This window comes from Bos grunniens, chromosome 17 (assembly GCF_055505025.1).
Source record: "Bos grunniens cultivar Pamir isolate PY7600 chromosome 17, Bosgru_T2T1.0, whole genome shotgun sequence".
NCBI classification, from domain to species: domain Eukaryota; kingdom Metazoa; phylum Chordata; class Mammalia; order Artiodactyla; family Bovidae; genus Bos; species Bos grunniens.
In genome coordinates, this window is record NC_141181.1 from 44377475 (window position 1) to 44392346 (window position 14872).

At 39.9% G+C, this 14872-nt stretch overlaps 1 protein-coding gene across 5 annotated transcripts in view; it reads left to right on the forward strand.

Moving 5' to 3' along the window:
• LOC147355248 (uncharacterized) overlaps positions 1 to 14872 on the forward strand; it is a 70905-nt gene that overhangs the window by 10863 nt on the left and 45170 nt on the right. For 4 of the 5 annotated variants that reach the window (XM_086347048.1, XM_086347043.1, XM_086347046.1 and 1 more), the window contains 2 exons: positions 13389 to 13515; positions 13753 to 13848. In XM_086347048.1, coding sequence (XP_086203174.1) covers positions 13389 to 13515; positions 13753 to 13848 — 223 coding nt within the window. Of the gene's footprint in view, positions 1 to 7389; positions 7975 to 13388; positions 13516 to 13752; positions 13849 to 14872 lie in introns of those variants that run through there. The other variant, XM_086347047.1, reaches the window with a different exon arrangement.

Sequence of the window (14872 nt, forward strand, 5' to 3'; positions counted from 1 at the left end):
TAATTGATGGATAATTGCTTTACAGAATTTTGTCGTTTTCTGTCAAACCTCAACATAAATCAACCCCCTGCCTCTTGAACCACCCTCCCATTTCCCTCCCCATCCCACCATTCTAGATTGATACAGAGCCTCTGTTTGAGTTTCCTGAGACATATAGCAAATTCCTGTTGGCTATCTATTTTATATATGGTGATGTAAGTTTCCATGTTACTGTCTCCATACACACCCTCTCCTTACCTCTCCCCATGTCCATAAGTCTGTTTTCTATGTCTGTTTCTCCATTGCTGCCCTACAAATAAACTCTTCAGTACCATCTTTCTGCTGCTGCTGCTAAGTTGCTTCAGTCATGTCCGACTCTGTGCGACCCCATAGACGGCAGTCCACTAGGCTCCTCTGTCCCTGGGATTCTCCAGGCAAGAATACTGGAGTGGGTTGCCATTTCCTTCTCCAACGCATGAAAGTGAAAAGTGAAAGTGAAGTCGCTCAGTCGTGTCTGACTCTTAGCGACCCCATGGACTGGAGCCTACCAGGCTCCTCCATCCATGGGATTTTCCAGGCAAGAGTACTGGAGTGGGGTACCATCTTTCTAGATTCCATATTTATGCATTAGTATATGATATTTATCTTTCTCTTTCTGACTTACTTCAGTCTGTACAATAGGCTCTATGTTCATCCACCTCATTAGAACTGATTCAAACACATTCCTTTTTATGGCCAAGTAATATTCCATTGTGTTTTTGTACCACAACTTCATCCATTCATCTGTCAATGGACATCTAAGTTGCTTCCATGTTCTAGCTATTATAAATAGTGCTGCAGTGAACCATGGGATACAAGTGTCCTTTTCAATTTTGGTTTCCTCAGGGTATATGCCTAGGAGTGGGATTGCTGGGTCATATGGTGGTTTTATTCTTAGTTTTCTGAGAAATCTCCATACCATCTTCCGTAATGGCTGTATCAATTTACATTACCACCAACAGTGCAGAATGGTTCCCTTTACCCCACACCCTCTCCAGCATTTGTTGTTTGTAGACTTTCTAATGAGGGCCATTCTGACCAGGGTGAGATGATATCTCATTGTAGTTTTGATTTGCACTTCTCTGATGATGAGCGATGTTGAGCATCTTTTCATGTGTTTGTTAAGCATCTGCATATCTTCTTTGGAGAAATATCTGTTTAGGTCTTTTCCCCACTTTTTGATTGGGTTGTTTTTCTGGCATTGAGTTGTACGAGCTGCTTATGTATTTTGGAAATTAATCCTTTGTCAGTTGTTTCATTTACTATTATTGTCTCCCATTGTGAGGGTTGCCTTTTCACCTTGCTTAGAGTTTCTTTTGCTGTGCAAAAGCTTTTAAGTTTAATCAGGTCCCACTTGTTTACTTTTGTTTTTATTTCCATTACTCTAAGAGGCAGGTCATAGAAGATCTTGTCTTGATTTATGTCATCAAGTGTTCTGTCTATGTTTTCCTCTAAGAGTTTTATATTTTCTGGTCTTACATTTAGGTCTTTAATCCATTTTGAGTTTATCTTTGTGTATGGTGTTAAGAAGTGTTCTAATTTCATTCTTTTACATGTAACTGTCCAGTTTTCCAAGCACCTTTTATTGAAGAGGCTATCTTTGCCCCATTGTATATTCTTGCCTCCTTTGTCAAAAATAAGGTACCCATAGGTGCAAGGGTTTATTTCTGGGCTTTCTATCTTGTTCCATTGGTCTATATTTCTGTTTTTGTGGCAGTACCTTACTGTCTTGATGACTATAGCTTTGTAGTATAGTGTGAAGTCAGGAAGCTTGATTTCTCCACCTCCATTCTTCTTTCTCAAGACTGCTTTGGCTATTCAGGGCCTTTTGTATTTCCAAATGAATTGTGACATTTTTTGTGCTGCTGCTGCTGCTGCTAAGTCGCTTCAGTCGTGTCCGACTCTGTGGGACCCCATGGACTGCAGCCTACCAGGCTTCTCCGTCCATGGGATTCTCCAGGCAAGAACACTGGAGTGGGTTGCCATTTCCTTCTCCAGTGCATGAAAGTGGAAAGTGAAAGTGAAGTCGCTCAGTCCTGTCTGACTCTTAGCAACCCCATGGACTGCAGCCTACCAGGCTCCTCCATCCATGGGATTTTCCGGGCAACAGTACTGGAGTGGGGTGCCATTGCCTTCTCCCTTTTTGTTCTAGTTCTGTGAAAAATACCGTTGGTGATTTGATAGAGATCTCATTGAATCTGTAGATTGCATTCGGTAGTATAGTCATTTTCACAATATTGATTTTTCCTACCCAGAATATCTCTCCATCTGTTTTCTGTTTATGTCATCTTTCTTGCTTTCTTTCATTAGTGTCTTATAATTTTCTGTGTACAGTTCTTTTGTCTCCTTAGGTAAGTTTATTCTTAGATATTTAATTATTTTTGTTGCAGTGGTGAATGGGATTGAGTCCTCAATTTCTCTTTCTGATTTTTCATTGTTAGTATAGGAATGCAAATGATTTATCTGTATTGATTTTGTATCCTACAACTTTGCTAAATTCACTGAATAGCTCTAGTAGTTTTCTGATAGTCTCTCTCAGGTTTTCTATGTACAGTATCGTGTCATCTGCAAACAGTGAAAGCTTTACTTCTTCTTTTCCGATCTAGATTTCTTTTATTTCTTTTTCTTCTTTGACTGCTGTAGCTAGGACTTCCAAAACTATGTTGAATAATAGCAGTGAAAGTAGACACCCATGTCTTGCTCCTGATCTTAGGGTGAATGCTTTCAGTTTTTCACCATTTAAAATAATGTCTGCTGTGAGCTTATCATATTTGGACTTTACTATGTTGAGGTAAGTTCTTTCTGTGCCCATTGTTTTGGAGAGTTTTAATCATCAATGGGTGCTGAATTTTGTTAAAGGCTTTTTTTACATCTGTTGAAATTATTGTATGGTTTTTATCCTTCAGTTTGTTAATGTGGTGTATCACATTGATTGGTATGCATGTATTGAAGAATTCTTGCATCCCTGGAATAAACCCAGCTTGATCATGGTGTGTGAGCTTTTTAATGTGTTGTTGAATTCTGTTTGCTAAAATTTTGTTGAGGATTTTTCATGTGTTCATCAGTGATATTGGCCTGTAGTTTTCTTTTTTTGTGTTGTCTTTGTTTGGTTTTGGTATCAGGGTGATGGCCTTGTTGAATGAGTTTGGAAGTGTTCCTTCCTCTGCAATTTTTTGAAAGAGTTTCAGAAGGACTGGCATTAGCTCTACTCTAAATGTTTGATAGAATTCTCCTGTGAAGCCATCTCCTGTGGGCTTTTGTTTTTTGGGAGATTTTTTATTGCAGTTTCGATTTCAGTGCTTGTAATTGAGTTGTTCATAATTTCTGTTTCTTCCTGGTTCAGTGTTGGAAGATTGAACGTTTCTAAGAATCTGTCCATTTCTTCCAGGTTATCCATTTTATTGCCATAAAGTTGTTCATAATAGTCTCTTATAATCTTTTGTATTTTTCCGTTGTCTATTGTAACCTCTCCTTTTTCATTTCTAATTTTGTTGATTTGATTCTTCTCTCTTTTTTTTCTAGATAAGTCTGGCTAAGGGTTTGTCAATTTTGTTTATCTTCTCAAAGAGCCAGCTTTTAGTTTTATTAATCTTTACTATTGTTTCTTTCACTTCTTTTTCATTTATTTCTGCTTGGATCTTAATGATTTCTTTCCTTCTACTGATTTTTGGGGGTTTTTTTGTTCTTTTTCCAGTTGTTTTAGGTATAAAGTTAGGTTGTCTATTCAATGTTTTTCTTGTTTCTTGAGGTTGGATTGTATTGATATAAACTTCCCTCTTAGAACTGCCTTTGCTGCATCCCATAGGTTTTAAGTTGTCATGTTTTCATTGTCATTTGTTTCTAGGAATTTTTTTATTTGCTCTTAGATTTCTTCAGTAACCTGTTCATTAATTAGAAGCATATTGTTTAATCTCCATGTGCTTGTGTTTTTTACAGTTTTTTTCTTGTAATTGATATCTAGTCTCATAGCATTGTGGCCAGAAAAGATGTTTGATATGATTTCAATTTTCTTAAATTTACTGAGGTTTGATTTGTGACCCAAGGTGTGGTCTATCCTGGAGAATGTTCCACGTGCACTTGAAAAGAAGGTGTATTTTTCTGCATTTGGATGGAATGTCCTGAAGATAATGAGATCCATCTCATCTAATGTATCATTTTAAGACTTGTGTTTCCTTATTAATATTCTGTTTTGATGATCTGTCCATTGGTGTTAAAGTCTCCTACTATTATTGTGTTACTGTCAATTTCTCCTTTTATGTCTGTTAGTGTTTGTCTTATGTATTGAGGTGCTCCTATGTTGGGTACATAGATATTTACAATTGTTATGTCTTCCTCTTGGATTGATCCTTTGATTATTATATAGTGACCTTCCTTATCTCTTGTAATCTTCTTTATTTTAAGGTCTACTTTGTCTGATATGAGGATTGCTACTCCAGCTTTCTTTTGCTTCCCATTTGCATGGAATATATTTTTCCATCCTCTCACTTTCAGTCTGTATGTGTTTTGAGGTCTGAAGTGGGTTTCTTGTAGGCAGCATATATATGGATTTTGTTTTTGTATCCATTCAGCTAGTCTGTCTTTTGTTGGAGCATTTAATCCATTAATGTTTAAAGTAATTACTGATATATATGTTACTACTTCCATTTTCTAATTGTTAGGGGTTGATTTTGTAGATCTTTTTTCTTCTGTTGTATTTCTTGACTGTATAAGTCCATTTAACATTTGTTGTAAAGCTGGTTTGGTGGCCCTGAATTCTCTTTAACTTTTGCTTGTCTGAAAAGCTTTTGATTTCTCCATCAATTTTGAATGAGATACTTGCCAGGTAGAGTAATCTTGGTTGTAGACTTTTCCTTTTCAGTACGTTAAATATATGCTGCCATTCCCTTCTGGCTGGCAGAGTTTCTGCTGAAAGATCAGCTGTTAAACGTATGGGGTTTCCTTTGTATGTTACTTGTTGCTTTTCCCTTGCTGCTTTTAATATTCTTTCTTTGTGTTTAATCTTTGTTAGTTTGATTAGTATGTGTCTTGGCATGTTTCTCCTTGGGTGTGTTCTGTATGGAACTCTTTGCACCTCTTAGATTTGATTGACTGTTTCCTTTTCCATCTTGGAGAAATTTTCAGCTATAATTTCTTTAAAAATTTTCTCACGCATTTTCTTTTTCTCTTCTTCTGGGAGCCCTATAATTCAAATGTTGGTGTGTATGATATTGTCCCAGAGATCTCTGAGACTGTCTTCAACTCTTTACATTCTTTCTACTTTATTCTGCTCTTCAGAAGTTATTTCCACCATTTTATCTTCCAGCTCACTGATTCATTCTTCTGCTTCAGATATTCTGCTATTGATTCCTTCTAGAGTAGTTTTAATTACCGTAATTGTGTTGTTTTTCTCTGTATGTTTATTCTTTAATTCTTCTAGGTCTTTGTTAATTGTTTCTTGCATTTTCTCAATTCTGTTTTCGAGGGTTTTGATAATCTTTACTATCATTATTCCAAATTCTTTTTCAGGTAGTTTTCCTATTTCCTCTTCATTTATTTGAACTTCTGTGTTTCTAGTTTGTTCCTTTATTTGTGTAGTACTTCTCTGCCTTTTCATTGTGTTTTTTTTTTTTTTTAAACTTATTGTGTTTGAGGTCTCCTTTTTCCAGGCTTCAAGGTTGAATTCTTTCTTCCTTTTGGTTTCTGCCCTCCTAAGTTTGGTCCAGTGGTTTGTGTAAGCTTTGTGTAGGTTGAGATTTGTGCAGAGGGCGAGTGAGGTGGTACTCCTGTCTGCTGATGATTGGGTTTGTATTTTTGTCTTGTTTGTTTGGATGAGGCATCCTGCATGGGGTGCTACTGGTGTTTGGGTGATGCCAGGTCTTGTATTCAAGTGGTTTCCTTTGTGTGAGTCCTCACTATTTGATACTCCCTAGAGTTAGGAGTTCTCTGGTAGTCTAGGATCTTGGAGTCAGTGCTCCCACTCCAAAGGCTTAGGGTTTGATCTCTGGCCAGGAATGAAGATCCCATAGGTGGTTTGTTATGGCATTAAGTGAGATTAAAACAAATACCCGAAAACAAGAAACCAAAGATGAACCCCAGACAAATGGCAGTTACAAAATCAGGCAAATAATAATTAAAATAATGGAATATACAAACACACCTATAAGCACAGTCAAAACAGTCCAACAAAAATAAAGTACAGTAGATTGACCTAGTGAACAAAAGAAAACAAAAATGATATCTACCAGTTAACACAACTTAACTAAACCAAAAACTGGAAAATGAAACTAATGCAAGGTGCAAGTGGGAAATAAAGCAGTGAAACCAAAACTAACAAATATGAAAAGAGGGAAGAAAAGAAAAAATAGATATGTAAAGTTAAGCAGAGGTAGATAAAGAAGATTTATGTACATTAAAGATTAATTGTAAGGGGAAAAGAACAATAGGGAAGGCAAACAGTGAGTAAATGTAGAAAAAATAATAATAGGCTTAATTTTTTTAATTAAAACTAAAAAAAGAGAGAGAAAAAGAGAATAAAAGCAAAACTCCACAGAACCGCAAAAGGCCAACATGGAGGCAGAGTTTTGTAACAACAATAAAAAGTGTGACTGAAAAAAAAATCTCAAAAGCTTAATTAGATTCCATAGGGCTAGTAAAATTGGCAACTACAACAGAGGGAAAAAAGAAAGAAATCCAAAAGAAACTACCAAATAAGTAAAAATATAAGAATAGTAAATATTTTTCTTGAATCAGTGCTGTCAGCATTCTTTCCCTTGCTGGGAGTCACAGTCCACCTTGCCCCACTAGGGTGCCTTCCAACACTGCACTGGTTTCTGGACCTGATGTGGGGGGCAGCTCAGACTCTAATCTGGTCCTATTCCTCTGTGTTATTGTCTCCAGTGTCCACAACTATCAGAACTAGTGTGTTTTCTTTTGTGGGAGCTCTCAATGTCCTTTTATATATACCATAGATACAGAGTCTGCCTAGCTGATCATGTGAATTTAATCTGCAGCTGGTACAGCTGGTGGGAAGGTTTTGGGTCCTCTTCCTTAGCCACACTGCTCCTGGGTTTCATTTGTGGTTTTACTTCCACCTCTGCATGTGGGTTGTCCACTGGGGTTTGCTCCTGAGTCTGCCTTGGAGGACTTGGGTCTGCCCCAGTGAGGGCCAGGTGTGGAAGTAGTGCAGCTGCTTGAGTCACAGGGGTTTTGTAAGCATCAGGTACTCAGGGGGGTTGGCAGCTAGGGCAGCAGGAAATATAGTGCTCTAGAAAGGGACTGCAACCAGTATTGGCCAATACACTCCATCATTCTTGCCTGAAGTTGAACGGTTCTGTGAAGACCTACAAGACCTTTTAGAACTAACACTCAAAAAAGATGTCCTTTTCATTATAGGGGACTGGAATGCAAAAGTAGGAAGTCAAGAAACATCTGCAGTAACAGGGAAATTTGGCCTTGGAATACGGAATGAAGCAGGGCAAAGACTAATAGAGTTTTGCCAAGAAAATGCACTGCTCATAACAAACACCCTCTTCCAACAACACAAGAGACGACTCTACACATGGACATCACCAGATGGTCAACACCAAAATCAGATTGATTATATTGTTTGTAGCCAAAGATGGAGAAGCTCTATAGAGTCAGCAAAAACAAGACCAGGAGCTGACTGTGGCTCAGACCATGAACTCCTTATTGCGAAATTCAGACTGAAATTGAAGAAAGTAGGGAAAACCACTAGACCATTCAGGTATGACCTAAATCAAATCCCTTATGATTATACAGTTGAAGTGAGAAATAGATTTAAGAGACTAGATCTGATAGAGTGCCTGATGAACTATGGACTGAGGTTTGTGACATTGTACAGGAGACAGGGATCAAGACCATTCCCATGGAAAGGAAATGCTAAAAAGCAAAATGGCTGTCTGGGGAGGCCTTACGAATAGCTGTGAAAAGAAGAGAAGTGAAAAGCAAAGGAGAAAAGGAAAGATATAAACATCTGAATGCTGAGTTCCAAAAAATAGCAAGAAGAGATAAGAAAGCCTTCTTCAGCGATCAATGCAAAGAAATAGAGGAAAACAACAGAATGGGAAAGACTAGAGATCTCTTCAAAAAATCAGAGATACCAAAGGAACATTTCACACAAAGATGGGCTCGATAAAGGACAGAAATGGTATGGACCTAACAGAAGCAGAAGATATTAAGAAGAGATGGCAAGAATACACAGAAGAACTGTACAAAAAAGATCTTCACGACCCAGATAATCACGATGGTGCGATCACTCACCTAGAGCCAGACATCCTGGAATGTGAAGTCAAGTGGGCCTTAGAAAGGATCACTATGAACAAAGCTAGTGGAGGTGATGGAATTCCAATTGAGCTATTCCAAATCCTGAAAGATGATGCTGTGAAAGTGCTGCACTCAATATGCCAGCACATTTGGAAAACTCAGCAGTGGCCACAGGACTGGAAAAGGTCAGTTTTCATTCCAATCCCAAAGAAAGGCAATGCCAAAGAATGCTCAAACTACCACACAATTGCACTCATCTCACACGCTAGTAAAGTAACGCTCAAAATTCTCCAAGCCAGGCTTCAGCAATATGTGAACCGCGAACTTCCTGATGTTCAAGCTGGTTTTAGAAAAGGCAGAGGAACCAGAGATCAAATTGCCAACATCCACTGGATCATGGAAAAAGCAAGAGAGTTCCAAAAAAGCATCTATTTCTGCTTTATTGACTATGCCAAAGCCTTTGACTTTGTGGATCACAATAAACTGGAAAATTCTGAAAGAGATGGGAATACCAGACCACCTGATCTGCCTCTTGAGAAATTTGTATGCAGGTCAAGAAGCAACAGTTAGAACTGGACATGGAACAACAGACTGGTTCCAGATAGGAAAAGGAGTTCGTCGAGGCTGTGTATTTTCACCCTGTTTATTTAACTTATATGCAGAGTACATCATGAAAAACGCAGGACTGGAAGAAACACAAGCTGGAAACAAGATTGCCGGGACAAATATCAATAACCTCACATATGCAGATGACACCACCCTTACGACAGAAAGTGAAGAGGAACTAAAAAGCCTCTTGATGAAAGTGAAAGTGGAGAGTGTAAAAGTTGGCTTAAAGCTCAACATTCAGAAAACAAAGATCATGGCATCCGGTCCCATCACTTCATGGGAAATAGATGGGGAAACAGTAGAAACAGTGTCAGACTTTATTTTTCTGGGCTCCAAAATCACTGCAGATGGTGACTGCAGCCATAAAATTAAAAGGCGCTTACTCCTTGGAAGGAAAGTTATGACCAACCTAGATAGCATATTCAAAAGCAGAGACATTACTTTGCCAACAAAGGTCCGTCTAGTCAAGGCTATGGTTTTTCCTGTGGTCATGTATGGATGTGAGAGTTGGACTGTGAAGAAGGCTGAGCGCCGAAGAATTGATGCTTTTGAACTGTGGTGTTAGAGAAGACTCTTGAGAGTCCCTTGGACTGCAAGGAGATCCAATCAGTCCATTCTGAAGGAGATCCGCCCTGGGATTTTTTTGGAAGGAATGATGCTGAGGCTGAAACTTCAGTACTTTGGCCACCTCATGTGAAGAGTTGACTCATTGGAAAAGACTCTGATGCTGGGAGGGATTGGATGCAAGAAGAGAAGGGGACGACAGAGGACGAGATGGCTGGATGGCATCACTGACTCGATGGACATGAGTCTGAGTGAACTCTGGGAGTTGGTGATGGACAGGGAAGCCTGGCGTGCTGCGATTCATGGGGTCGCAAAGAGTCGGGCACGACTGAGCGACTGATCTGATCTGATTCTTGCCTGAAGAATCCCACTGACAGAGAATCCTGGCAGGCCACAGTCCACAGGGTCGTAAATAGTTGGACATGGCTGAAGTGACCTCACGCGCATAGACTCAAGACTTTTTCTCTTGTGGCAGCTCTGCCCCAGTGAGGGTTGAATGTGAAGGTGGTGCAGCTGTTTGGATAGTGGGTACCCTGGTGGTGCCAAGTGTGCAGGGACACGGACTGCCTCAGCCATAGGAGTTATTGGCCCTATCAGAGTCTTTTTCAAGACCTTGATAGCTGGTGATCAGAAGGCCTTTTCGCTAGTCTTTCTCTATAGCTCCACCTGTTCACGCATTTACAGGGCTCCCTTGTCTAGGGTCCTTCTCTGTTGTTGGGCACGTCAGGCACATAGAGGGGTCCCCCTGGCTAGGGTCCTACTCTGTAGTTTGGCACGTGAGTCACTTAAAGGAGCACCCTGGGTGGGGTCCTACTCTGTAGTTCAGTGTGTCAGGCGCTTGATGGGTTCAGCTGCCAATGCTAGCATGTAGGGAGATAGAGGCTATGGCGATGGCTTCACTCACTACACATGACTCAGCAGTATCGCCTTGCTTCCATGTCTGCCTGGCTTTCCTCCACAGGCATTTCCCACCACAGTCTCCTTCCTCACATCCCCTCGGTCCATTTCTCTGCAGTCAACAGCAGCCCTCGGCCCTGGGATTGCTCCACAATCCTATGCACCAGCTCCCAGCCACTGTGCCTTCTAGGGGACCTGTGTCCCTGTCCAGGGTACATATGGCTGTGGCAAGGACTGTCTGATTTTCATTCCATTTAAGCTGCCACAGATCAGCTGTTTCACTCTCGGCCTTAAATGTTTCTCCTCTGACCCAGACAGTTGCCCCAATGTGGAGATCGGACCCCTGCTTCAGTTCCCCCACCCTCTGAGGGCAGGTCCAGTCCTAATAATACACCTGTTTCTCCCCCTAGTTCCTTCATCCTACGAAGTTTTGCGTGGTTCTCTATATTCTTTTCCAGTGGTCAGGTACTCCTGTCTGCTGTCAGCTCGTGTTCTGCAAGCACTTCTGTGTCTGAAGGTGTATTCCTGATGTATCCGTGAAAATAGATGTATTCCACATCCACCTACTCCTCCACCATCTTGTTCCCTATTGTGTTTTCTTTTTCTCTACATTTATGTATTTTATCACATGTATTTTTGGTTATGTTTTTCTCTATTTTTAAGTTTTATTCCTGAATACTTTATGTCAATTTGTGTTGTGGTTTTTCTTATTACATTTTCAAGTTGGTTACTGTTGATGTATCAAATAGCTATTGCATGTTGATTTTGTTAAAAAATTGCTGCCCTCTTGATGTGTCTTCTTGATTTTCACGTTATGCCAGCTGTTTCTCTTAGGTTTTTTAGTCAGAAAATCATGTTTTTAGACAATGAGAGTAGTTTTTCCTCCTTGCTTAATGTTTATCACTGGTATTTTGCTTTGTGCCCACTGTGCCAGGTCTTCTTGGACAGCACTGACTAGTAGAGTTGATATGAAGATTTCAACTTGTTTCTGAAGAACAATTTCAAATTGTTCCTGATTTTAGAGGGAACACTTCTAATGTTTCACACAAAGTATGATATTTTTTATAGGCTTAGGGAAATTACTTTTACCTGTACTGAACTGAATTCTGATTTTTGAAGGTGTTAAGTTTCATCATAGTACTTTGTTTCTCTATTGAGATAATTGTTTTCCATTAATGTACTAATGTTACTTATTTTTTTGTTACAGTTTTGTTTTTTTGTAAAGTTTGGACTGTCCTTTAATTTTTTGGAATAATTTCTTTCGTAAACTATTGTTTATGCACGTATAGGATTCATTTTAATGTTTTTATCTAAATATTTGTTAGTATTTTTATCTAGGTTTTTAAAAAATATTCATTTTACTTATTTGACTGCACTGGCACTCAGACAGTGTCATGTGTGGGAACTGTTCTCTGAACTCCTGCACCACTGGGATCTAGTTCCCTGAACAGGAGTTGAACCAAGGCCCCCTGTATTGGGAGTGCAATCTTAACCACTAGGTCGCCAGGGAAGTCCCTGTTAGGTTTTGGGTTTTTATTTTAGGATTTATTTATTCATTTATTTTTGGCTGTGCTAGGTCTTCATTGCCACTCTCGGGCTTTCTCTAGTTGTGGTAATTGGGGACTATTCTCTAGTTGCAGTGCTTGGGCTTCTCCCTGAGGCGGCTTCTCTTGTTGCAGAGCACAGGCTCTAGAGTGTGGGTTCGGTAGTTATTGATCGTGGGCTTAGTTCCCCTGTGGCATGTCAATCTTCCCAGACCAGGGATTGAACTTGTGTCTACTGCATAGGGAGGCAGAGTCTTAACCATTGGACGCCTAGAGAAGCCCTAAGTATTTTTAACAAGTGAAATTGTGCAAGTTGTGCTGTCTTGCCTTCTCTGTGAGATTATACAAGTTTATATAATGAGTTTACCATCATTTCCTGGCTCTACATCTATGGGAGAAATTTTCTGTTTCTTGGATATTGATAAAACTTACTTTTATAGATAGTGTGGGGCTGTTTACTTTATGGAGAGGCTATACCTCTGATTACTATTTCAGTGTATTTTATGATCATGGACTAATCAGTCTGGTCTTCCTAATTCTTTCTGGGAAAATTTTGACTACTTTGATTTTCTAGGAAAGTTTCTATCTCTTCTAAGTTTTCATATTTATTGGAACAAATGTATAAATACAGTCAACTCTGCTGTCATGTTTGCTTTAAAAATGTAAATTTGTTTCAATATGTTAGGGAATGCTGTGAGCTTTCTGATTTCAGGCAAGCCTATTTTCACCATTTTATAATAAACTACAGTGCTTCTGACACAAACATCGGGTCTTTTATAAGGTACAGTGCCATATTCGTGGTGGTATTTATATATTTCTTAACCATTAAATATGTATAAAACTCTACTGTTTTTATTAAGATTTTTTATTTTCTTTTTTTCATGTGTGGTGATAAAGGTGTTACACCCCAGCCCTGTTCTTCCCATAAGCCTGAGACTTTCATAGTGGTTTTTTTTTTTTTTTTTGTAAATACATACCACATTATAGCAGAACTGCCTTTGTATAGTGATTGCTTGCAAACTTTAAAATCGCTTCTATATCCTAGATTTTATGCACATAGTCTTGGTCATAATAATTTTCTTATCCTTATTTCTTGATTATGCTTGTCCCATTAAAAAAATTTTAGTAGTTCTTTTGTATTTTATTTTTATCAAGCTTAAAAATAGTAAAAGGCTTAAAATAGGGCTCCTGGTTGACTGCTTCCCCCACCCCCACCCCAGCCCCAGCATAGATGTTTGTTTCCCTCTACAAGAGTAAAACCTTCTTGAGACCAGAATGGGTTTCACTCATCCTGAAATCTTCAGAACCCAAAAGATTATGTGGCACATGGAGGCTCAATTATTAGTAGTATTTTTAATTCCCTCTCAAAAGAAGTGGTGGCCTGGGCACAGGAGGCAGACTGTGGAGGATATTCTCCTTTCCTGGGTCCTCTACAGCTTCTCCATGTCTCCAACTGTAATTGCAGCCTATTGAGTAATGTGTGTGTTGTTACAGGAGTTGTTGTCATTCACGGATATATCTATGGAGTTCAGCTGGGAAGAGTGGCAGCTGCTTGATTCTGTGCAGAAACACCTGTACCGGGATGTGACTCTGGAAAACTATAGTAACCTGGTGTCTGTAGGTAAGTACAGCTTCATGAGCCTGTACAAGCCCAGATCATGAGTCATAAGTCACCATTGGCTTTTCTTTTGTTGATCTACCCTGAAGCCTCTGGAGGTCACATGTTTTTAGCTTCAACTGAACCCTCAGCTCCTCACTGTCATCTTCCCCAAGTGCAAACAAGCTGCTTTCTTTCCTCCCTCCTGACCTCTTAGTCCTCAGCAGTCTGACTACATTCTCTATGACTTTCCCTTAACAGGGTATCATGGTACCAAACCTGATTTAATCTTCAAGTTGGAGCAAGGAGAAGAGCCATGGATCATAAACTTCGAGGTTTCCCATCAGAGCTGTCCAGGTGGGTGAGCAGATACCATGAAGATGGGAGGTGGGGAGTAAACCATGTTGGCATTCAGGCAGTGTCATGTGTGGGAACTGTTCTCTAACCTCTTGTACCATTGGAGCAGCTCAAGATGAGCCCAAGAGTCCTCAGGTGAGGGCTATCACTTTCCTCCCATGACTCCAAGAGGCTGGTGGGCTGTTCTGTACACACTGCTCAAAGGTTGCTTTCTGGGTTAGTTTCCTTCCCTCAAGCACATTCCTTACTGTGGTCATGGGCCTTATTTTCCCTTTTGCCTCTGCAGTTAATCCCCTCAACTTTACCTGCAGTCTTCTCCTTCTCTCCTCTTGACCATCTTAGGAGGTTTCATTGCTTCCTTCACTCTTCTCACACTAGTCATTTGGAAATTACAACTCTTACCTTCTTGAGCACTTTTCTTTCTTTTTCTTTTTTGCCACACCTCATGGCTTGCAGGATCTTAGTTCCTTGACCAGGGATAGAACTCATACCCCCTGCAGTGGAAACATGGAGTCTTAAGCACCAGACACTGGGGAAGTCCCTTGGGCACTTTTCTGAAAAGAATTCTGAAACCTAGCCTTAAGTGGTTTTTATCACCTTATATTTGTTTCCCTGATTACTCTTTCTCTTCCCTTTCAAGTTGTCCAAGTTTGGGCTTCTCCTCTATATCGTAACTCTGGAAGGACTCTTCCATCCTGAAAATTGAACTTTTTTTGCCCAGTGTTGTAACAGCAGAGCTGTCATCCCCTCCTCTCTTCTTCCTGCACTCTGGTTCCAGCTTTATATGCTTTAGGACAGAGCTCTTGATCTCCCATTCTGCATTCTCAGTGGCAGAAATTGGAAGACACTTCTGAAATTGCTCTTCCTCTTCAGTTTTCCCACCATTTTCTTTTTTGGGGAAGAAAATGTTTAGCAAGCAGTCCTGAGGAAACAGGACAGCTTCTGAGGTCCCCAGTACAGCAGTCATGTCCTAGGGTGACTGAGGCTTGTGTCTGATGGCTGCTGTCGAGACCTTGCCCTGTTC